The sequence below is a fragment of the Colossoma macropomum genome, unplaced genomic scaffold (genome assembly GCF_904425465.1).
Source record: "Colossoma macropomum unplaced genomic scaffold, Colossoma_macropomum, whole genome shotgun sequence".
In the NCBI taxonomy this organism is placed as follows: Eukaryota; Metazoa; Chordata; class Actinopteri; order Characiformes; family Serrasalmidae; genus Colossoma; species Colossoma macropomum.
In genome coordinates this window covers 32,039,626-32,062,813 of record NW_023494792.1, presented here as the reverse complement: position 1 = coordinate 32,062,813, position 23,188 = coordinate 32,039,626, and the positions used below count along the sequence as shown (strand labels likewise).

General features: G+C 38.8%; 2 protein-coding genes across 9 annotated transcripts in view; both read right to left on the bottom strand.

Annotated features, from left to right (window-relative positions):
* Window positions 1-21,174, bottom strand: part of tnip1 (TNFAIP3 interacting protein 1) — a 52,191-nt gene extending 31,017 nt beyond the window's left edge. For 2 of the 7 annotated variants that reach the window (XM_036576893.1, XM_036576894.1), the window contains exon 1: window positions 632-791. In XM_036576893.1, the coding sequence (XP_036432786.1) occupies window positions 632-770 (139 nt within the window). In that variant the 5' untranslated portion in view covers window positions 771-791. Of the gene's footprint in view, window positions 1-631; window positions 803-2,464; window positions 2,575-12,571; window positions 12,694-21,001 lie in introns of those variants that run through there. The other 5 variants (XM_036576898.1, XM_036576897.1, XM_036576896.1 and 2 more) reach the window with 5 other exon arrangements.
* Window positions 21,175-22,004: 830 nt separating this feature from the next.
* The window catches only part of anxa6 (annexin A6), a 57,167-nt gene continuing 55,983 nt past the window's right edge, over window positions 22,005-23,188 (bottom strand). For both annotated transcript variants that reach the window (XM_036576891.1, XM_036576892.1), the window contains exon 25: window positions 22,005-22,441. In XM_036576891.1, the coding sequence (XP_036432784.1) occupies window positions 22,382-22,441 (60 nt within the window). In that variant the 3' untranslated portion in view covers window positions 22,005-22,381. The remainder of the gene's footprint in view (window positions 22,442-23,188) is intronic.

Here is a 23,188-nt window from a genome sequence, read left to right as displayed (position 1 = left end):
CAATCAGGAAAAGCTGCATTCTGACCCCACAATAAAACCAGTCTAATCACATCTTTCCGCAGCTGATGATGGCAACCAGATGAGATCATTCCAAACACAAAAGCGAAAGCTTGGTCTTTTAAAAGATTCTTGTACAACTGGTTTGTTGTGATGACTCTTAAATGCAACCACACGCTTCAGGCGTCCAGCTCAGAGTCCACGAAGAAACATATCTACTTCGGCTTATTAGACGAATATTCGAGTGTTGCCGACCTATTTTTTTTTTTTTATCTGCCACATCCATAGAACGAGATCGTTTACCATGGAGAATAATTCGCCTGCCCAGAAAAACAGCACCTGCCCATTGGCTTCTATCATAAGCATGTCAATGGATTCTCTGTTCTTGTGGACAGAACAGAGAAAAATTACTGTCTGCAGGAAATGACCAAATGCTACAGACATGGCAGAAAGAGATTAGGCTGAAAAGTGCTAGAGTATCCCTTCAAGTGCTTGGAAATTGGATAAATAGTTGAAACAGGCGTATCAAATCAGGGAAAACCCTAACCTCGACAGCACTGCGGCCCTTCAGGGCTGGAATCTAACGCCGCCGTTCTACAGTGACAGAGTAAGAGCGCAGAAATTATGGACTCACCCAGGCTCTTCAGGCCTTTCATACGCTCTCTCAGGACACTGTTCTCCTCCAGGAGCTGCCGATAGCTGCTGGCCTCCTCTTTGGCCTGACTCTCGCTCCCACCTGGGTCATAGATCCGATACGGGCCCTTTCCATCCATATCCGCCTACTCACTTACCATGCTTCCCTGCACTGAGACACAAGAGACAGCCTGAATCAGATCAGCTGCTCATCAGGACATTCAGAACCACAACCAATTCAAAAGAAAAGAAAAAAAAAAGTGCAACCTCATGGCATGTGACCCTAAAGCTAAACCTACAGGCTCTGACGCACTCACTAACCAATAGACCATTTACAATTCAAAAAAGAGCCATTTGAATAATCCTGTGCTGGGGATTTCTGTTCTAGGTATTTTAGACCACGGTCATTTGAATGCCCGTCTCTGACACCACTACAGCACTGAAAGTTTCTGAAACTGACGACACATCCAGACACTATTAAAAGCTCAGCCAAATCATCTACACTCTTTAAAAAGACAGTTCTTCAAGGGTTCTCTAGAAAAGGGAACGGTTCTCTGCATGGTGCAATCGCTCTTCAGATTGAGAGAATAATGTGCTGTATATGGCTCGTTATAGAACCTTTTTGAAAATGGTTCTCTATAGCACCAAAAAAATTTCTTCTGTTGTTACAAGCATGACACTGTAAACAATAGAAGTAGTCTTCTTTTGTGCTACTTAGAACAATTTTCAAAAAGGCCCTGTAAAGAATCCTATACCACACATTCTCCATCAATCTGAAGAACCATTTAGGCCTGAAACGGTTCTATACAGATCTCAGATTCTAAACAGAACCACTGCCTTTACTAAAGAACCCTTAAAGAACCATCTTTGTTAAAAGTGCACCTTATTATTTTTCTAGACAATACCCCCACACACACACAACTGCAAAGGTGGATACACGATGATGACGGTATTCATCATAAGCCTTCGTCATTCAAAACGTGGACTTCAAAACCACACATACACCCCCCTCCGTTGTTCATGATGTCTGTTCTCTCAGCTCCCACTCCCACTCCCACTGAAGACAGACAGTCAGGCTAAAGAACGTGAATTTGTACAGTCGTGCCGCTTTCAAGGCACCACATTGAGGTCTAAAGAGAAAGCCTACCGACTTAAAGCGTTTCACTTTCCTTTCCGTGATGATGAAGAGTCTAATTTAGCTACTGAGGATCAGATAACCAAGACAAAGAGCCTGATAACGATAACCTGATTATTATTCTGTTCTACTGCACCTAAACTGCCCTGTAGCGGAGACACAGAGCCGGCCAGCCGGCCAGCCGGCCATCAGGCTAGCCTATTATCACGAGGCTTAAATCAGTTTTCTTGCTTCAATTTCCCCGTTCCACCTTAAATGGCGCAGCAGTTACAGTCTGGTGCCTGTAACTGCTGCACCATTTAAGGTGGAACGGGGAAATTCGAACAAGACGCTGGCGAATACGAAGCCCAACTTCAGCCTCGTCCTGTTATTTGACAGCAGACCCGACGATGCCACATTTCTACAGCTAAACCAGGGTTAGTTTCACCGGTGTCTCCTCCATGAAGAGCCCAAAGGAAAACAAAGCAGGTAGACAAAAAAGACGAGCCCCATTTCCCCCCGCAGCGTTAGAGTAAACAGTAGATTAGCATCAAGCTAACGGCAGGTGCTCTGTTTACGCTAACGAGGCTAGGCTAGCTAAGTTATTAAAGCGCCGCGGCGGCGCCTCATAACCGCCGTTTCGGTTCACAGACGCGACGGTCGGGACGTTCAGACACGCAGAAGCTGTGAAAATGGCTGTTTTTGGTTGTTTTTTCTGACCTGCTGTCGCCGTGTGTCGGAAGCAGCAGACGCCGCGATGAGATGAGCCCCGCTCCGATCCTATCGGCAGAAACGCGGCGTAACCGGGGAAATTCCACCTAACAACGCTGATGTAAACAGCCGTGACTGACAGCGCGGCGGGCCAATGAGGAGCTACGGTGGGCGGTCCAGCGAGCCAATGAGGAGATGCGGTGGGCTGGGCCAGCAGGCCACAAGCTTTGATTGCCATGTGAGTGGACCAATGGTGAGATAGCGTCGGCACAATGGCGGCCCAATGGCGAACCTCAGTTTTCCAGCTCTTTATGATGTTTTAAAGCGACAGACGGGCCCAACTCAGCAGTCACCAAACTTAACGCAGGGTTTCTCAACCCTCTGCTCATTTTAGTGATTTTCCTGCTTTAAAACAGCCACTTTAACTCAATAATGGGCTGAGATATTGTTTTATAAAACTTGTGTGATAAGGTTTTGGCCTAATACATACTTTTAAAATGCACACATTATAGATAGGAGGCAAAATAATACCCAAATAAAGCTTTTTTTCAGATTTTGGTCTATTTTATCATCAAAAATATTACATAATAAAAGCTATTTTGGATAGTAAACACAATAACTATATTAGTGTTGTAGACATTGTGACGTCTGGTTCCTATCACCACCACTGTGTAGAAATCTGAGTCTGTAAGTTTCTCAGCAATGAACCATTTCACACCAAACCACTCTGAATGACTTTGTGTACACCTCAGCAGTGGAATTACGCAGAAATAAAAAAAAAACTGATGAAATTAATACCCTTTATTTCAGAAGAACGGTCGGATGAGCTGGTGTCATGCGGTGGATTGGCCAGGTGATAACAATCGTTATAATGACAGCTGTAATAGTAGTAGCGGTGGGTGATATGGCAAAAACATAACATCACCACATTCAAAGAAATTTTCAAGATGCATAATACACATCACAGTATGTTGTTTTTTCTGTATGTTGCTTTTCTGAGGTTTGATAAGTTGGAACAGATTATATCATTTTTGACCCTATCTCATACTGCGCTACAGTAAATGTGGTTAAACAGGACTAATTGTGCCCTCTTTGTAATGAAACATGCAGTCTATCAGCGTCATTTAAGCACTCAAAATATCCACAAGAAGCCCAGAAATGTTTATTGTGACATAATTGATCAAAATAATGTTATTTTGATGCATATCATATCAGAATAAGACTAGCCACATAAAGCGTTTATGAACTGTATAAAGTTAGTTCATCAATGGTTATAACTGGTCATAAACACCTTAAAATCAGTTATAAGCAGTTACAACACATAAACAAAAAGAGCAACAGTGAGATGTTGTTTACCTAATAGTGAACCCACATTCGTTTATACTCAGATTAAACATGTCGGCTTCATCACACGTTCATATTCATCACATATAATGGCTCACTTTTTATTAACATGTTATAACTGCTTATTAATAATCTTGAAAGTGTTTATGACATAACTAATAACCGTTAAAACACTCATTTTAAAGCATTTACAATCCCTTAATAAGGGTAGGCTTATTTTACAGTGGTATCCATTAATGTTATAACACACTGATTTTAAAACTTTCATTCTTCTTGTTTCCAAGTATTGACATAAATAACTTTTGCCTAGGCCTGCATGGAAAACAGAAAGCCCTTCTTTCGTTTCGTTTACCAGTCAGTCGAAAGTTTCATTACTTAGACAGTGGGATGTTCAGATCTCTTGAGAAATGTACGACTCAATGAAACAGATAAGAGGGATGAAGTAACATCTAAGCTATGAGGCTGTCAGCATTGGCTAACACCAGAAGCTTTGCTCCCAAGAAATTTCTGAAGTGACGTAAATGTGTACATCATGAGAATAAACTGTTAGAGAGTTCCTAATAGTCATATCAGATCAGGATGATGGTCACACTGTTTTAGAATAAAACCACAGTTAAAAGAATGAGCCAAAGGAAGATTAGGACCATTCACAATTACATGACTCAGGCCACAGGCCAAATATTAACTCTGTGAAATGTATTAATCTAACATTTTTAAGGACGGTCTGAATCTGTATCTGCAGACTAACATACACAGTTTCAATGACTTTTGTCTTCCAAATGTATTGGAAATAGTTGCCACATAACTTAGTTGTAACAGCCTGGCTGCATTAGCTTTTGAAACATGGCTCTCAGGGAACGTAGTTAGCAGCAGTTATTAATAATAACAGTCTGCAGTCAATATAGTGTTTTGGACATCATATTGAAACACTGATTTCTCTCAATTCTGAGCAAAGAGGAAGCTTAAAGATCATATTGAAGGTTTTCTGCTGATGATTTTACTTGTAGTTCTTCAAGTTAGTTAAATCTGTGAGGAAAGGAAAACTCAGTTACATATTACAATTCAGTTATTACTTACTGTTCAGCCTTTTTAGTTGCAGACTGTACTTTCACTGCTCAGTTTACTTTGTACAAGCATAATCAGCTTTTTACTGTAGAATAGACCAGCAATCATTGAAAAAAGTGGACGAAAAGAGGCCAAACAGACTAACAGTCACCATCACTCTGAAACTGGGATGCACCAGTTGGTGAACCTGAAGAGCTGTTTGAACTGCTAACTTTATTCTCGTGCTAAAAGTAAAAGTTCAGTGAAAAATCAAACACGCTTTCCACCCAACCACAGCCGTGCTTGGCGTCTGAAGTGCACTGTTTTAGCTTTAGCACTGGTTCTACAAAGTCAGCGAGCTAAGAAATGGGAGCTCTTGTGTTGCATACTTATATACTTGTAATAGTTGTATTACTTCTGTTAGAAAGAAGCAAGCTTTAGAGACCAAACATGTCTTGTCTGCAACGTTTAAGATGAAGTTCAGGTTGTATAAATTAGCATTGCCAGATAGCAAGAGGATAGTGGACCACTGTTGGCCCACTGATGGCAAAGCTGGCGGTCCACTGGCGTTTCGCTCAGTGTTTTCTGGCCGGCCCACTGGTGGTTAAGCACAGTATTAGACAAATTACCACTTTTCAAAATTACAAATTACCACTTTTCTTTTTTTTAAGGAAAAGGAGGTGTTAGCTAGCTAAGAAATGGGAGCTCACATATGCCAGTTAGCATTGTGCTAATTGTAAGCCTACAGAAGGGTGGATGGTATGGCGAAAATATACAATCAGATACTTGAAGACTTGTTAAAATGTATCATGACATTTTCTTTTTTCTGAAGTTTGCTAACAAGAAAATTCACCATCAAAACTGTAGATCCAAATAAATTTAAAAAAAAAGCAGGGTGATTTTTTACTTATCAAAAAAAAAACTAGCTAAGATGGAACAGGAGGAAAAATCATACAACTGATAAAAATAACATAATAAGGTAAGATGATGTCATAACAGGCTCACGTCCAATCAGCTGCCTGCTGCTATGCAGTCATAGAGCACATACAACACACTCGTGGTTGTTGTGTACAGGCTTTATGAAGATACATACAACTGTCCAGTGTTCTACACTCTGAAAAAATATGGTTCTTCAAGGGTTCTTTAGTAAAGAAAATGGTACTATATAGAACCATGAACAGCCAAAGAACCCTTTGTTGCATCATGTTCTTAAGTGCTGCATATGGTTCTATATAGAATCTTTTTCAAAAGAGTTCTTCTATTATTACGACATCAAGCTGGTAACCGTAGCAGCCTTTTGGTGCTATATAGAATACTTTTCAAAAAGGTTCTATATAGAGTCGTCTAGAACACGTTCTCCATCAATTGGTAGAGCCATTTCATGATGCAAAGAACCCTTTAATCATGCAAAGGGTTCTTTGAGTGCTCATGGTTCTATATAGAACCATTGTCTTTACTAAAGAACCCTTGAAGAACCTTCTTTTTCAAGAGTGTACAATATCAAGCTTGTAACCATAGCAGAACCCTTTTTTGGTGCTAGATAGAACACTTTTTCGTAAAGGTCTTGTATAAAACCATCTACAGCACATTCTCCATTAAAATGAAGAACTATTTCATGATACAAAGAACCCTTTAATCATGCAAAGGGTTCGTTGAGTGCTCATGGTTCTATATAGAACGATTTTCTTTACTAAAGAACCCTTGAAGGACCCTATTTTTCAAGAGTGTACAATATCAAGCTTGTAACCATAGCAGAACCCTTTTTGGTGCTATATTGTATACTTTTCAAAAAGGTTCTATATAGAACCATCTGGAGCATCTTCTCCATCAATTTGTAGAACCATTTCATTATACAAAGAACCCTCTAATTATGGTTCGTTTGTGCTCATGATTCTATATAGAATCATTTTCTTTACAAAAGAACCCTTGAAAGAAGTGTGTAAAATAAAGTGATGTTCTAGAATACAGCAGTGTTCTAAAAGTATTAACCATGATATACCCCATTTCCAAAAAAGTTGGGACGCTGGGCAGAATGTAAATAAAAACAGGATGCAATGATGTGCAAATCACGTAAATCATATTTTTAAAGGAAAATACTACAAAGACAACAAATCAAATGTTGAAACTGAGAAATTTTATAGTTTTTTTTTTAATATTTGCCCATGTTGAATTTAATGCCAACAACATGTTCCAAGAAAGTTGGGACGGGGGGATGTTTACCTCTGTGTTTCATCACCTCTTCTTTTAACAACACTCTGTAAGCATTTGGGAACTGAGGAGACACTGCTGTAGTTTTAAAAGTGAAATGTTTTCCCATTCTTGTCTGATATAGGATTTCAGCTGCTCATCAGTTCGGGGGGGCTCCTTTGTTGTACTTTTTATTTAATAATGTGCCGAATGTTTTCATTTGTCTGGACTGCAGGCAGGCCAGTTTAGCACCCGGACTTTTTAATATGGAGCAATGCTGTTGTAGTACATGCAGAATGTCGTTTTACATTGTCTTGCTGAAATAATCAAGGCCTTCCCTGAAAAAGACGTTGTCTGGATGGCAGCACATGTTGCCAAAACATGTATATATCATTCAGCGTTAATGGTGCCTTCACAGATGTGCACGTCACCCATGCCATGTGCACTAATGCCCCCCTATACCATCACGAATACTGGCTTTTGAACTGTGCACTGATAACAAGCTGACTGGTCTTTAGCCCACAGGACACAGCGTCCATGATTTCCAAAAAAATGTCAAATGTTGATTCATCGGACCACAGGACACTTTTCCACTTCACCTCTGTCCATTTTAAATGAGCTCAGGGCCCAGAGAAGGTGGCAGCATTTCTGGATCCTGTTTTTGGACAGTTTCTTCTTTGCGTTTTAGAGTTTTAACTTGCATTTGTTGATGCAGTGATGAACTGTGTTCATAGACAATGGTTTTCAGAAGTGTTTCTGAGCCCATGCAGTGATTTCCACTACAGAATCATATCTGTTTTTAATGCAGTGCAGCTTGAGGGCCCAAAGATCACGGCCAGCAAATACTGGTTTGTGGCCTTGACCCTTGCATACAGAGATTTCTCCAGATTCTCTGAATCTTTTAATATCATGTACTGTAGATGATGAAAAGCAAAAGTTCTTTGCTATTTTACAGTGAGAAACGTTATTCTTGAATTGTTGCACTTGCCCACACAGTCTTTCACAGAGTGGTGAACTCTTCCCCATCTTTACTTCTGAAAGACTCTCTGGGAGGCTCTTTTATACCCAATCATGTCATTGACCTTTTGCCAATTAACTACCAGGTGTTCTTGTAGCATTACACAACTTTACCAGCCTTATGCTGCTCCCATCCCAACTTTTTTTGGAACAAGTTGCTGGCAAAAATTCAAAATAGGCAAATATTTTTCAAAAAACAACAAAATTTCTCAGTTTCTACATTTGATATGTTGTCTTTGTCTTTGTATTTTCTATAAAATATAGGTTTTAAATTATTTGCATATCATTGCATTTTGCTTTTATTTACATTTTGCACAGTATCCCAACTTTTTTGGAAATGGGGTTGTATACCCCCCCTCCCCCCCCTTTTCTTCTTTCTCTCGTTTATGACACTCATGTGGTCCTTTGGTCATTATGTACCAAAAATAGTCATAATTCATTTTGTCATGCGTATTTTCCAACCTCCCTTTATCCATTATAGTTACACAGCGTGTTTTTGTGACTTTAAGACTGATATGTAAATCAGCTCTTTTCTGACTGGCTGTCCTGTATTGTGCTTCATTCAAAGAGTCTGAGTTGAAACACTCCTTATAACTTCAATGTGAATGGGCGGGGCTAAACTGCTGTGGCCTGAAAAGGTGTGATACAAAATAGACTGTTCTTGCAGCTTAGTGTCTATATTCCGGCTGTATGGGGAGCGAATGCCAAACTGTAAAACTTTAATGATGTTTACACACTATTTCAAACTTTTATTAAAAAAAAAAGCAAGGAAAACTGGGTTTTAGACAATGGGTGCTCTCTCTGTTTTATAACACTCATGGAGTGAGTCATTATATACCAAAAATACTCATAATTCATTTTTATCACGCCTATTTTCCAACTTCCTTTTAACGGTTATAGTAAAAAAATCTCCAAAATGGTAACTTTACAGGAGAAGGAAAAAACATACTTTGTCAATGGAACCAGACTTTTTTCCAAGTCATTTTGGGCCACTTCTGTTCATCCATTCTTCATGAAATTTACACACAATATAAAGGACAACAGGCATTTTCAGATTATGAAAAATAGGAGGTTTTGTTCTGACAGCAACGATATGTAAATGAGCTCTGTTCTGACTGGCAGTCCTGTATTGTGCCTCATTCAAAAAGCAGTCTGAGTTGAAACACTCCTTAAAACTTTGATGTGAATGGAGGGGGCTAAACTGCTGTAGCCTGAAAAAGTGTGACATCACAAAAACAGCGAATTGAAAACAGTCTGTTTTTACACTTCAGTGTCCATATTTGGACTGTATGGGGAGTGAAATTTTAAAACCTTAATAATGTTTACATACTATTTCAAACTTTTATTTTAAAAAAGCAAGTTGAATGAGATTTTACATAATAGGCCCTTAAACCACTTGCTTAAGTGGTTTCTGACACTGTGTGATCGAACACCATCTGTAGAAGTGGACAAAAGTTTATCACATAGCTAAAAACAGTACAATTCACTTTGAAGCCCAAATTTTGTTTTTTGTTTTTTTTTCATTTCTATAGACCGCAGTATGTCATACCGTGTCAGAAACTACATAAACTATCACAGCGTGAGATGATTTAGGCTTGGGGTTTGAGCAAAGCTTTGCCTTTAGACTAACAGAAGTAATAGAACAAGTAATAGAAGTCTATTTTACTTGTAGTAGTGTATTACTTCTATTAGAAAGAAGCAAACTTTGACACTAAACATGTCCTGTCTGATTTAGTACATTTGGGTCAAAATTCAAATTGTATAAAATAACATTTGTGCCAAACCATTTCATTAAAGGGCCCATATCAAGACAGGTTTAACAGCAAGTTCCTCTTGCTTTTTTGAAATAAAGAGTTTTTTATTTCAAATATTATAAGTGGCCCTCGAGGGAAAAATAAAATGCAATAAAAATGTAGAACATGGGTGTTTTGTGCTGTTCACAGTCTTTTTTAATGATAGCAATTACTTTTACTGCAGTGTGCTGTTTTGTGCTGCTTACACTTATGATAAAGCGCCTTTATGGTAAAAATACTTCTATTTGAGTGTCATTTTTTATTTCTATGTCCATGATAACACAATGTTCCTCCTTCATCATGACAATACGAACGCAGTGTGAAATCGAATGCGATTGATATCTAATTCAATAATGTAGTAAAGTAATTACACTGCGACTGGGCCTACGTGAGGATGTTGACTGAAGTTGTAGACATCATCTGACTGTAATATCACAATAATATAAATGACCTCAATATACTTTTATAAGGTCTTCAATGCCGTTCTTATGGGCCACAGTGCATTAAAAATCATGGTTATGCTTTCTTGGCAAACCCACTTCTGAGAAGTGGGGAAATAAATAGTGACATCTTGTGGGAATAAGAAAACGACTGTGGTTTTGGGGTTAACATTCAGAATCCAGCCATATGTAGTGATGTACTGATATGAATTCTACTTGAAGGAAATGAACCAGGGGGGATGTTTGGCTACTAAACTGAAATTATGCTGACATTAATTGCAATTGCACTTCGTGTTGAGGTAGCAAAGTCCGTACTTGCTGACATGACTCTATTTGTTTAAAAGGAAATGTGTGGCATAGTTACATAAAAAGGGGGGTTTCCCCTGTTTTCTAAATTTCTGCATAATTTAATGGTTAAGATGTAAACAAAGTGGTTCAGAGTGGTTTGGTGTGAAATGCTCCGTTCTAGATAAATTTACCAAAGAGTTCACAGTGGTGCTGATAGGAACAGGGCGTCCAGATCTAAAAGCTCCCTCACAGAAAGTTCTTACTTGAAATGGTTGCCCTGCTTGCTGTCTGAGACAGTGCTTTACAAAAGATTTGACATAAAGTTTTGCCCTAAAACGTATTTTTAAAGATCTACCCTTACAGAAAAGTCACATGTATTTAATGTGAAGAGTAAAAAATACAGGTTTACAAGTAATCACACGTGTTTTCACATGTAAACACATTTTCACAAGCAATCGCACATTTTTTTCTTCGTGTGAATACGTTTTCCCATGTAATCACGTTTTTTCCACATGTGAATACGTTTTCACAAGTAATCACATTTTTTCCCACATGTGAACACGTTTTCACGAGTAAATACATGTTATTTTCCTCTTGTGAACACGTTTTCACAAGTAATCACACTTTTTTCCACATTAACACATTTTCACGAGTGATAAGACACATTTTGACATGTGAACACATTTTTTTTTACAAGTAATCATATTTTTATCCACATGTGAACCCAATTTTACAAGCAATCACATATTTTTTTCACACATGAACACATTTTCACGAGTCATTATATATTTTTTGTCCACATGTGAATGTGTTTTCACAAGCAATCACACATTTTTTCACATGAACACACTTTCACGTGTGGTTGTGTGTTTTTTCATGCGTGATAACACATTTTTAACATGTGAAGTGTGCAAAACCACATGTGTTCATTCACATGTGAAATTTATGTGACTTTTCTGTGAGGGCATTCATGGCAGAGGGGTACATGCAGGTCGCAGTGAGGCAAAACAGTCCCCTTTAAAAAAACACATCTTTTTGACATTTCCCATCATTTGCCATTATTAACTTTATAAAACAAATCAGGAGGTTGACTACGCTTAGAAAATGGCTATATTTGAGCGACTCCTGGTTCCTATCACCACCACTGTAAAGAAAACAGGGTTCCTTAACCATTTCGTATCTTACATCACACCATTTTACATATCTGTAGACTCGTGCAGGTTTACTGGTGGTTTTGTATAGTAAATAAAATGAATATATTTGTGTTGTAGATACGGTCACGCCTGGTTCCTATCACCATCACTCTAAAGAGTCTCTACAGTGCACCATTTAACACCAAACTCTTTTAAACGACTTCTATCCCGACCACTGAATTAAGCAGAAAGTTGGAAAAAATCAGTGAAATCTCCCCTTTTAGTTCATCAACCAGTATATTTTGACTGTATTTAGGCTGAAAAAGAGGCTCTCTCACTTCAGCTAGCTATACATTACACTCAACATCAGTGTGACAGTAAAAGTAGAACAGCAAACACTGCAAACAGCTGTGGTATAAAAGCACTTAGTCTATGCAGAGGCATGCTTGGTGTCGGTAAAGCAGTGGTAGTGAACGCTTAGAGACAGAAATAAACCCCAGCAATTAAAGCCCTGTGGTAGATTAGAAATAGATAGAGCAGTAGATGGACATTAAGCTTGTCCAGTGCATTTAAATAGAAACCTTTCTATTCAACAGTCCTGCAGATCGGAATGAAATACTGTGACTGAACGGAGGATTCAGAAAAACAGTGCACAACAACCGTCTTCAGTTTAACACAAGGCTTTTCCACAGCAGCAGTGAAACGCAGGATATTTTATGCTGCTTTTGAGCCAAGCAAACTGCAGTAAACATGCACAAAGGCAGAGCTACAAAAGATAAAGTGAAGCAACATCAAAGTGTATCTGAAAGCACATGTTACAGACACATTCATATACAGATTCACACACAGACATAGCATTTGCACACTCACCTACACATGACGCTTGTGTCCGTGAGGCGTTTTTTAAGGAAACTGGTGGCACTGGGGGAAGCGTTAGCTGTGTTTTTTAACACGAGGGGGAATTCCCACATAGAGAAAGGCCCTGATATTTTCAGCTCTAAAGGGGGGACCTGGTATGTGGCCAAGAGGCGGCCTACTTAAGTGTTACCACACAACAGAAAAGTTTAATAAGAGTCTGAACTGGTGCACCATATAACTTAGTTTGATATTGGAAAAAGCCCATTTGCCCATTAAATCTATGGTTGGCAACTTGGTTTAATGCATCAACCAGCTTGAAGAACATAACAGCTTTCAATATTGTGCAACAGATATACAAGTTTACAACAATTGCATACAGTAAACCTTTTGCATTCCTAGTGCAAATATTCCTTTGGCGGATCAAGTAAAGAAAGGCATTCACTCCTTCCATGAAAATCAAATAAATGCACTGATAAAATGCACATTATTTAATATAAATGTTGATATGTGTGTGTCTGTGTGTGTGTTTGTGCTTTTACTCAGTCTGTTATCAGGACAGTTACTGTGCTGTGCACCCAGAGAGTTTGCACACCCACCCATTATTGCTGAGCCTAAAAATGAATATGTGCATATTTCATTTGTTAATTTTGCATCACCTTTGTTCTCGTGTCATTAACTGTGTCTACAGTGCTGTGGAACCATCTATTGCACCTAAATGTGTGCATGCTCCATGTTTCTCTTCTCATGTTTTAGCACAGAGCAAAATTTCTTGTGCATATTTTTAATGACTGCTGTGTGCAAAAGTTTGTGCACCCCCGGTCAAACTCCCTGATTTTCTAAAGGACAGTAAGTACGCATCCCCTACAGGGAACCCATGCCTGCACGTTTTAATGCAAAATTACTGAGTTTAACTTTAATTGAGGAAAAAAATAAAGCAGAAAATGTGGCCTGTGCAAAAGCAGCTTCAAAAATGTCCAATATGTTAAACTGGAAATAGAAATTAGAATAGAAATTGTGCACTAAAATGTGCAAAAAAAGGGCATATTTAAGTGCTTTGACCAGGGTGTTGAAACATTTGCATACAAACGTATGTGCTCTTATTTTTATATAACCTTTTTTTTCACTACATCGTTGCCTGTGCCAATGCACTAGAGAACGCGACCTCCTATTGCACTCGTATGTTTGCACGCTCCATTTTCTCTGCATGTTTGCGCTTGCAGATGTCGAGGTCAAGCTGCAGAGCTCAGTCCTGATCATTTATTTGGATGTTTTTCTCTGGGCTCGGCGCTGTTGTTGCTGCTGCAGCATAATCAATGTAGTCTGGGATGTTGGCCTACTGCAGGGGATTTCCTACCCTCGCAAGCCTTTTTTTTTCTTCTTTCCTCTTTTAACTCAAAGATGGCCTGACAACAGCTGCATACACACATGCATGCACGCACGCACACACACACACACACACGAAAAATGTGCACACAAGCACACAAACACACAGCGACATACACAGACGTGAAGTGATGTGTGAAGGGCTTCTTTCATAGCAGCTGGCTGACAGGCAGTAGGGTCACTAGTGGGCCCACTGAACAAAGCTTAACATGCATGTACTGTGTCGAAAACCATCCCACTTTGATTTCATTTGCAGTCAAAACAGCCATGAAATACTATTCTTTTTTTTCTGAAAGGTTGTGTAGCTGTCAAGATGTCGTTACTGAGAAAAGAAAATAAACAAAACAGAACATTTGCACTAGAACACTGAAACTGATGTGGAGTGAGGTTTTATGGACTGATGAGTCTAAATTGGGATAACTTGGATGGTGAGTAGCAGAAAATGCAACCAACTTCTAAGACTGAACTTGGGAGGTGTGGAGAAATGCCCCTGCAGACTTCTTTAAAACACTCTGCCCAAAAGAATGGAAGCTGCAATAAAGCTAAAGTGTGGACACTCAGAATGCTGAAGAAACAATAGGTGTCATGTTTACTTGATGCTTCTGTGTAATTTTCTGATAAATATGTTTTCCACTGTTTTCCTGACATTGAAAAATGAGTAACTTGTACTTAATGGCTTTTTTGACTATGACCCCATCTTCAAAAAAGTTGGGATGCTGTGCAAAATGTAAATAAAAACAAAATTCAATGATTTGCAAATCATTTAAACCCTATATTTCATTGAAAATAGTTCAAAGACAACATATCAAATGTTGAAGCTGAGAAATTTTATTGTTTGAAAAATATATGCCTATTTTGAATTTGATGCCAACAACACGTTCCAAAAAAGTTGAGACAGGGGCCTGTTTACTATGTGTTTCATCACCTCTTCTTTTCACAACACTCTGTAAGCGTTTGGGAACTGAGGAGACACTGCTGTAGTTTTAAAAGTAATATGTTTTCCTGTGCTTGCTCAACATAGGATTTCAGCTGCTTAACAGTTCAGGGTCTCCTTTGTCTTAGTTTTTATTTCATAATGTGCCGAATGTTTTCAGTGGTGACAGGTCTGGACTGCAGGCAGGTCAGTTTAACACCCGGACTCTTTTAAAATGGAGCAATGCTGCTGTAATACATGCAGAATGTGGTTTTACATTGTCTTGCTGAAATAATCAAGGCCTTCCCTGAAAAAGACGTCATCTGGATGGCAGCATATGTTGCCAAAACATGTATATATCATACTGGCTTTTGAACTGTGCACTGATAACAAGCTCAGTGGTCTTTGAAAGCAAAAGTTCTTTGCTATTTTATGTTGAGAAATGTTATTCTTGAATTGTTGCACTATTTGACTGTGCAGTCTTTCACAGAGTGGTGAACCCTCCTCATCTTTACTTCTGAAAGACTCTCTGCGATGCTTTTTCATACCCAATTATGTTACTGACCTGTTGCCAATTAACCACCAGCTGTTTTTTTTAGCATTACACAACTTTACCAGCCTTTCGTTGCCTTCGTCCCAACTTTTTTGGAACGTGTTGTTGGCATCAAATTCAAAATAGGCATAAACAATAAAATTTCTCAGTTTCAACATTTGATATGTTGTCTAAATGAAGGGTGGTCTCTGACTTTTACACAGCACTGCACTTGTCTGCTAAAACTGCGGGTATAGAATAGAACAGCTTTATTGTCCAACTATTATTGTCCAAAATTTGTCTTTGATCTTCCTCTGCAAACAGAAAACAAAACAACAAAGATTGTAAGCATTCTCATCCAAACAACATACAAGCATAAGCAACCGCCCTTATATAATGAAACATTGAGAATGACAGGAGGGTTTTGTCGGTGCGAATTAAACGCTGCTTTTGGAAGAAAACCTCGTATCTCTATTTTTGTCGTTTTTCAGTTTTTGGCATAATGTGAAAATGCATGTTGCATTTATTTCACAATAAATGGACCAAAACAAACAGCCCAAAACTGCTTGGAAAAAAGTCTGGTTCCATTGACTTACATTGAAAGTAAAGTAGGTTTTTTTCCTTTTCCTGTACAGTTCTCATTTTGGAGATACAAAGTTTTGTTCCGACAGCAGCGAAAAGCTTTCTTGTGAAGGCTTTTCTTAGTTCTGCTGGTTCTAATGCACTGTCCAGACAATTAATAGCTCAAACTCATTGTGAATAGCTTGGGTTGTGCACAATAGAGAGCCTTCCTGCACATTGCAGGCCTACAGTGGCCCTGAAAACTGTTTGGACATTTGTGCTCCACTCAAAAATATGTTAAGCTCTTTGTGTTAGGAAACAAAATGTCAAACCGAGTGGCCTTTATTTAAAACAGGCTGTTCTAAGACAAAAGGCAGCTGGCGTGTTGCATGATTTCTTTGCAGACGTCAGCAGGTCTGTATCTTAGATGCCTTTGTGTGTTTCCACCTCTGTGCTTTACAGAACCCTCAGTGCAGTCTGGTCGGAGTTCTTCTCCAGGCTTTCTCATCTACCTCATCTCATCTGATCTGAGTCTACTATCAGTGTGCTGTTGTGTTAAAAGCGTTTTTCTCTGAAACAAATCTTATTCGCTAAACATTTTATGACAGTTTACCAAAGGTTAAAGTGTCCAAATACTTTCTGGGGCCACTGTATACAGCCCCTCCAGCTGCTTTTGCTACCTACACTCTAATTATGAGTGGCATTATGAGCAGATAGAATCTTTCCTCTGAATCGCTCTGAAATGGAACCCATACAATGTGAATATCATTCAAGAAGTAGCTTAGCGGAAAATCAAATGACACTATTTTACCCCAATCAACCTGCCAGGGCAAAATTCTGTAATCATTCAGTGTTTAGATGTGAACAAAGTCATTCAGAGTGGTTCGGTGTGAAACGCGCCTTTCTAGAGAAATTTACAGAGTCAGACTTGTTCACAATTATAGTACTGGGAACCAGACGTCCGAAGCATTTAATGGCTCTAAAAGCTGCATCCCATTGAGTTATAACACAAAATGGTTATGAGTTCATGGCTTAATACCGCTGATATTGTTTTGTGATAGTTTTGTAATAAAGTTTTGGCCTAAAACATATTTTTTAGTATAAAGTTTTACTCCAGGATTAGTTCTGTGTTTCCTCTCAAAACCACATCTCAGCTGAGATCAATGCGCGCAAGCTAACATGATTTTGTTGTTACTAGCATAAAGAGAGAGAGCAGAAGTTTTCTTTAGCAGCTGGCATTTGAGGAAAGCTGCTTTGTACTTTTTCCCTGGTTTTTAGTTCAGTTTGTAGATTTGTTCGACTTTGGTATTTTTTTGTGTAGCTTCTAAACAATTAGCCACAACTTCAGGATTTCTGGTACTTCTAACGACATCCGAAAAAAACAGTATTTTCAGAAAAAAACAGTTCACCACCATTCTGAACTATTAAGGTACCCTTTATTAATCCCACAACAGGGAAATTCACCTTTGCATTTAACCCATCTGTGCAGTGAAACACCCACATACACACACACTAGGGGGCAGTGAGCACACTTGCCTGGGTGTGGGAGTGGTGGGCAGCCCTATCCACCCCAGCTCCCAGGGAGCAGTTGAGGGTGAGGTGCCTGGCACAATTGCACTTCAGTCATGTCCTGTCAGCACAGGGGATCAACCCAACGACCTTCCAGTCACATGGCTGGTTCCCTAACCTCCAGCCCATGGCTGCCCATTAACCAGCAAGGTGCAGCTGTGATCTATCACCTCTTCTCTAATAACATTACTCACACAAGCTATCAGTTTTGCTGACACCATGTGATGCAATGCTGCCAACCTAAACAACAGAAAACGGCCCCTCCCCACCCAATGCAAGTTCACTGGTCATTCTGAACAGCAGATAAAATAGTGATATGTGTCGTGTAGACATAACGACGTCTGGTTTCTGGTACTACAGTGGTGAACAATTTAGACTTTTTTCTATTTTTCTAGAAAAGCACATTTCACATCAAAACATGATTTTGTTTTCATCTAAACCACTGAATGATTAAGCTATTTTGCAAAATCGATGGAGTTCCCCTTTAAGTTTGCACAGTAGCTACAGGGCTAATATAGCTAGCGGGTAATCAAAACTTTATTGAATTGCTAATTTCAAATTGACTTGCTTCTGTGGTTTTTGACATTGCATGACACCCAAGCTGGTTTATGAGGAGCCTGGCCACTTCTTATTTCCCCCGTTATATCAAAAACAGGACTGCAAAACAGTAGAGGGCACCCACGAGCGAGTCCTCAATGAATGGGAGTAAATGGAGCTAAACGGCTAAAAACGAAAGGTAAAATAGCTTCTAATCACTCGCCTGGAACTTTCCTTTCATTTAGAAAGTAGACGGGTGTATTTCACTAAAAAAACTAAGAAAACTGACCTGTATGTTTCTTTTTTTCTACAGCAAACAGGTTTTGGGCAGCAGGATGCTGCATTACTGATACTGAGCGCTGATTGGTTGGCGAGCAGAGCAGCTCATTGGCTCTTCACGCTCACTGATGTCATGAACGTACATGAGGCACCGTTTTAAACTCATATAACTTGAGTTTAAAAGCTCTTAATGCTCTTATGCTGTTCTGTGTTCATGAAATGAAAGTATTCTTCATCTCAAACATTCTCCATATTAACCCATTCATTTTGGACTCGCTCGGGAGCGCCCTCTAGTGTTTGAGAAACCCGGAAGACATTACAGAGTGGTAATTTTACAAGTTCTTTAATGACACAATGTAACCTATAAAAATAAACAAAAGTACGGACCAAATCCAGGGTTCAAAATGACTTCTACTTTTGTCAGTTCTTATAGATGACAGTATGACTTACAGTTTCCACACAAGTAAGTCTGTTTAATAACACGGTTGGTTGTATGTAAGGATTTTGGCCTGCAGTTAGCATTTTGCTAACTGCTGTGGGATAAGCACCTGCTACTTGTTAGCTACATTAGCCTGGTAGCTCTAGTGCAAAACTAAAGAAGCCAACTTCAGTCACCAAACACATCTTTGCAGATCTACTGCATTTGGAGTAATTAGATTTTTTCACTAATGTATTTGTTCATCTTCTACTTCCCTACTGAAAAAGAACCATTAACGTCTAATGGTTTTGCTTTCTAATAGAAATTGGCTTAAATGTTTCCAATGAAGACCACTAGAACACCTTAGGAAGCCATCAAATGCGTTTAGAATCAGCTGTTGGTCACCTGTTAAACCATTAGGATCCATTACATTTTAATATCAACTCATCAAAAAAGCCCAAACACAGCACAAAACCATCAGGAACCAAGAGAAACCCTTAATGTCTTCTATGTTTTTTCCTTCAGTGTGAAAATCTCACCTTTATGTGATTGAAACATGCAGACTGACACACAGTGAGCATCAGCAACAACAGTGGACTAAAGTACAGACATAGTTCAGCCTTCAAGATGGCTGCCAGTGTTTTTAACTCTGTGATGTAGTTTTGCCTGTTTTCACACACGAGTCATTCTATGGAAATGTCCATTTTTGTGTCTCTAGCATTTACAGACATATTAAACTTGAAAAACATCTTAGGGTTACAACTTATTTGTATTTTAAAATAAAGAAATATGTTATTTTAACAATTACACCATCTTGAGCCTCAATTTATCAATATAGGTTTTTAAATCAATTATCTAGAATTCCAAGCACCACAGAAGAGCTCATCCTCACAGTCATGTGTGAAGGCTGAGGCCATATTTTGAGGTAAAAAACGTTTTTTCTGCCATTTTAACTCCAATACTCTGTACATGACTATGAAATATATGATTTAAATGACAGAAAGAAAACAAACGTTGAATAAACATTATAAAATATATAATGAAAGTTGTGGTCCCTGGGAGTTGTGTCACTGGTGTTACTGCTTAACAAAAAAAAACTCTTATTTTGAAATAAAAATCTCACTGATGACATCACTTGACCTCCTTTTACCTGTTTTCTGAGGATCTATGAAGAAAAGCACATGGTGAGTCCACTGTGTCTTTTCAGTTATCAGAGATTTTCTCATTTAGCTCATGATTTCATATGAAGCTTTTAGCTGAAGTCACTGGTGTGACCTACTTTATTCTTAGGTAACTGTGAAAAAATAGAATAAAAATGGATTAAATTACATATTTTGGTGGATATTCCATGACTGACAACATGTGGTTTGATGCTCTGTAGCAGCCGTTTTGTAAAATGCATTTTTCATTAAAAATGTCTCTGGAGTTACCTTTCATAAGTGTAACACCAATGAGGATCAGTAACACCAGTGACTCCTATGGAGAGATAGAAAAGTGGACGTTTCTGAAGAATGACCCAGAAAATACTTAAGCAAGTCTAATTAAAAGCACAATTGAGCGTGTGGTGATTTAGGCCTGTAGTTTGCAGTGCTAATCTGTGCAGTAAAAGCTCTGTGCTGAAAAAAAAAAACAACATAAACCAGCATAAAGTCAACAACAGCAGACTCAGCCTTTGCTCCGAATCACTCTAAAATGGCAACCATGCAATGTGAGCATCATTGAAGGAACAACTCTATAGGCCTTAAGCAGGGTGGGTAACCAGGACAGCTTTTTATAGCTGGTCTACCGTGGCCTAGTGCAGGTTTAGCTGGTCACCCAGCATGGACATGATGATTGACTGGCGTACCAGCATCCAAAACACAACATATTGCCTCTGTCCAAAGAAAAAGGAGTATCTCCAAAATGGTAACTTTTCAGGAGAGGGCAAAAACGTTCTTTACTTTCAGTGCCAGTTAACAAAAAGACATTTTATTTGAAGTAATTTTGGAGTATTTCTATTAGCCCAACTGTCACACAGTGTAAAGGGCAGCTGCTGAGCTCAAATTATGCAGAAAACTAAAAATCTCAAAAAAGAACAGGATTTTCTTTATTAAAGTGATGAAATGCTATTTTTTCTAGTGACCAGATTTGCTGGCATATGTTGGCTTTTCTAGCAGACAGTTTCCATTACTCGTTAGCCACAAGCTTCACAGCTCCACTGCAAAACTGAAGAAGCAGACTTCAGATAATAAGATTCAAAGCAAGACTTACATGCTCAAGACTGGCACGGTGATGGTGACAGAAGGGCAACTACAGCCACTGTTCATTTCACTGCACTTTACCTTCACAGTCAGCAGCTCCAACCGCTCTATAGGCCCAAATAACGTCCAACAGTGTGGGTAATCAGCAGTGAGGACTGGTTAAATCTCTGTGACGATGATATATAACCTGAGGTTTTTGCACTACATGTAGAAAAAAAAGATGAATTACAATAGGGAATTTCCTCAGGTCAGAGCAGCTCTCTCTGCTTCCTCTTTGTCAGGTGCTAATGTAAATGAAGGTAAATAGAAGTAGTGATTGATGAAGGGTTGTTCTGCTTCTCTTATGCGAAGCAGACGGCAACAGATCCCCACTGATGAGAAGTATTATGTGAATTAATGTGGTTATGAGACACAAACCTCGCAGACAGTGGAATCACTGTTAAGCAGTGTTTGAGTCTGAATGTTCACCTTTAATTTGAATGCAGGCCTGCATTAGTACTAATTCAGCACGAGTGGTTTTACTGTGGGTTGCACTTGTAATCATAAAGCACAGCATTATTAGGCGTTTAATAGCACAAATGAGCTATTTCCTCATTTATTGGTGCTTGTTGGTGGTTCAAATATACAGCTGTGTGCAAAAGTTTAGGCACCCCTGATCAACTGACTTTTTTTTTGTTTGTTTGTTCAAAGTGAAAATAGGTGCATATCCTTCACATCTATACGTTAAATTTAGCAAATAAATAGAAATCATGCTCTAAAAGTTGCCTGTAGAGGAAACGTTCACTTATTTCCACTCAGAAAATCAACAAACTATGTCATTTGACTAGGGCTGTTCAAGTTTTTGCATGCAACTGTATCTGAACCACAATAAGGATGTGTATTTTTGCGTGTTTCCTATCAAATACAGACTATAGAGTTTTTGCTAGGTCAGTTTATAGTGGAGAGCAGCCAGTTTGAGAGAAACTGAAGCTCTGCCAGTGGTGGACAATGAAGAAACCCAACGACAAGCAACATGAACAGGACCAACACTTTTATTTCGGAGCAGTTTCACTTTAGTCCCACATTGTTATTCTGAGTCTGATCTCTTGCGACAGCCAACAGTGGACCGGATTCAAAGCCAGGCAGTTTCTTTTTTCTCGCACCTTAACATAAAACCAATGAGTGAAACAGTAAAAAATAAAAATCACATCATTCACAAAACACAGTGACTTTGGTTGAGTGTGTCCAGGGGTTGAGGAGTTCAGAGGTCTTCAGCTTTGGCACGGGTGTGGCGGCGGAGGCGATGGCAGCGGCAGCAGTAGCAGTACAGGGCAAACGCAGATGACCTCAGTGACCGAGGGCAGGGTCGCGATGTAGCAGAGTGTCAGCAAGTCCAACCAACCACACAGCTCTAATCCTCACCACCACACAGTATTAGCAGAGTCTTACGGTAGTCTCCTGATGTGTCTCCCTGGAAACAGAACACAAACCAAATACAGTGAGGCGGCTCCCAGCAACGCAATCGCAACACTCAACCAACACGCAGCAGGAAAACTGGGGCAGTTCAGTGGAGCACTATTAATCATAATCATAACTGTGATCAATGTTGGCAAAGCACAAAAGATCAGACCTGAGAAGACAAACTACTTTAGAATATTTACATTTGTGGACATTATATAGAATATTTACAATTCATGTACTTAAATAAGAGATCATTTAGACTATTAAACACTGCACAATAATAATGACATGGAAAAAAATCATCAAACAACAAAAACATATTCCAACTGATTCATAACATTTTCTGTCTTGCTCTATATATTATAGATCCTCCCTCCCACTTCACATATTTTGTTCATAATAATGCTAATACCTAAATCTGACCACCAGCCACCAAAGAAACACTCTATCTAGCTACTATTTATCTATTTATCTATCTCACTCTGTCTATATATATATATATATATATATATATATATATATATAGTCACTGTCGGAACAAAACCTTGTATGTATATTTCTGACATTTTTGTTTTTTTTTCATGTATATAATGTTTTTTGATAAATATATTCTGCCATTTAAGCTGTTTTAAGATTTCATGATAAATGGAACAAAGAAATATCCTAAAATTATTTTTAAAATCTTGTTTAATCTTTTTTAAGTTCCATTCAAAGTTTTTTGTCTCCTGTAAAGTTAACATTTTGTTGGTTTTGTTGT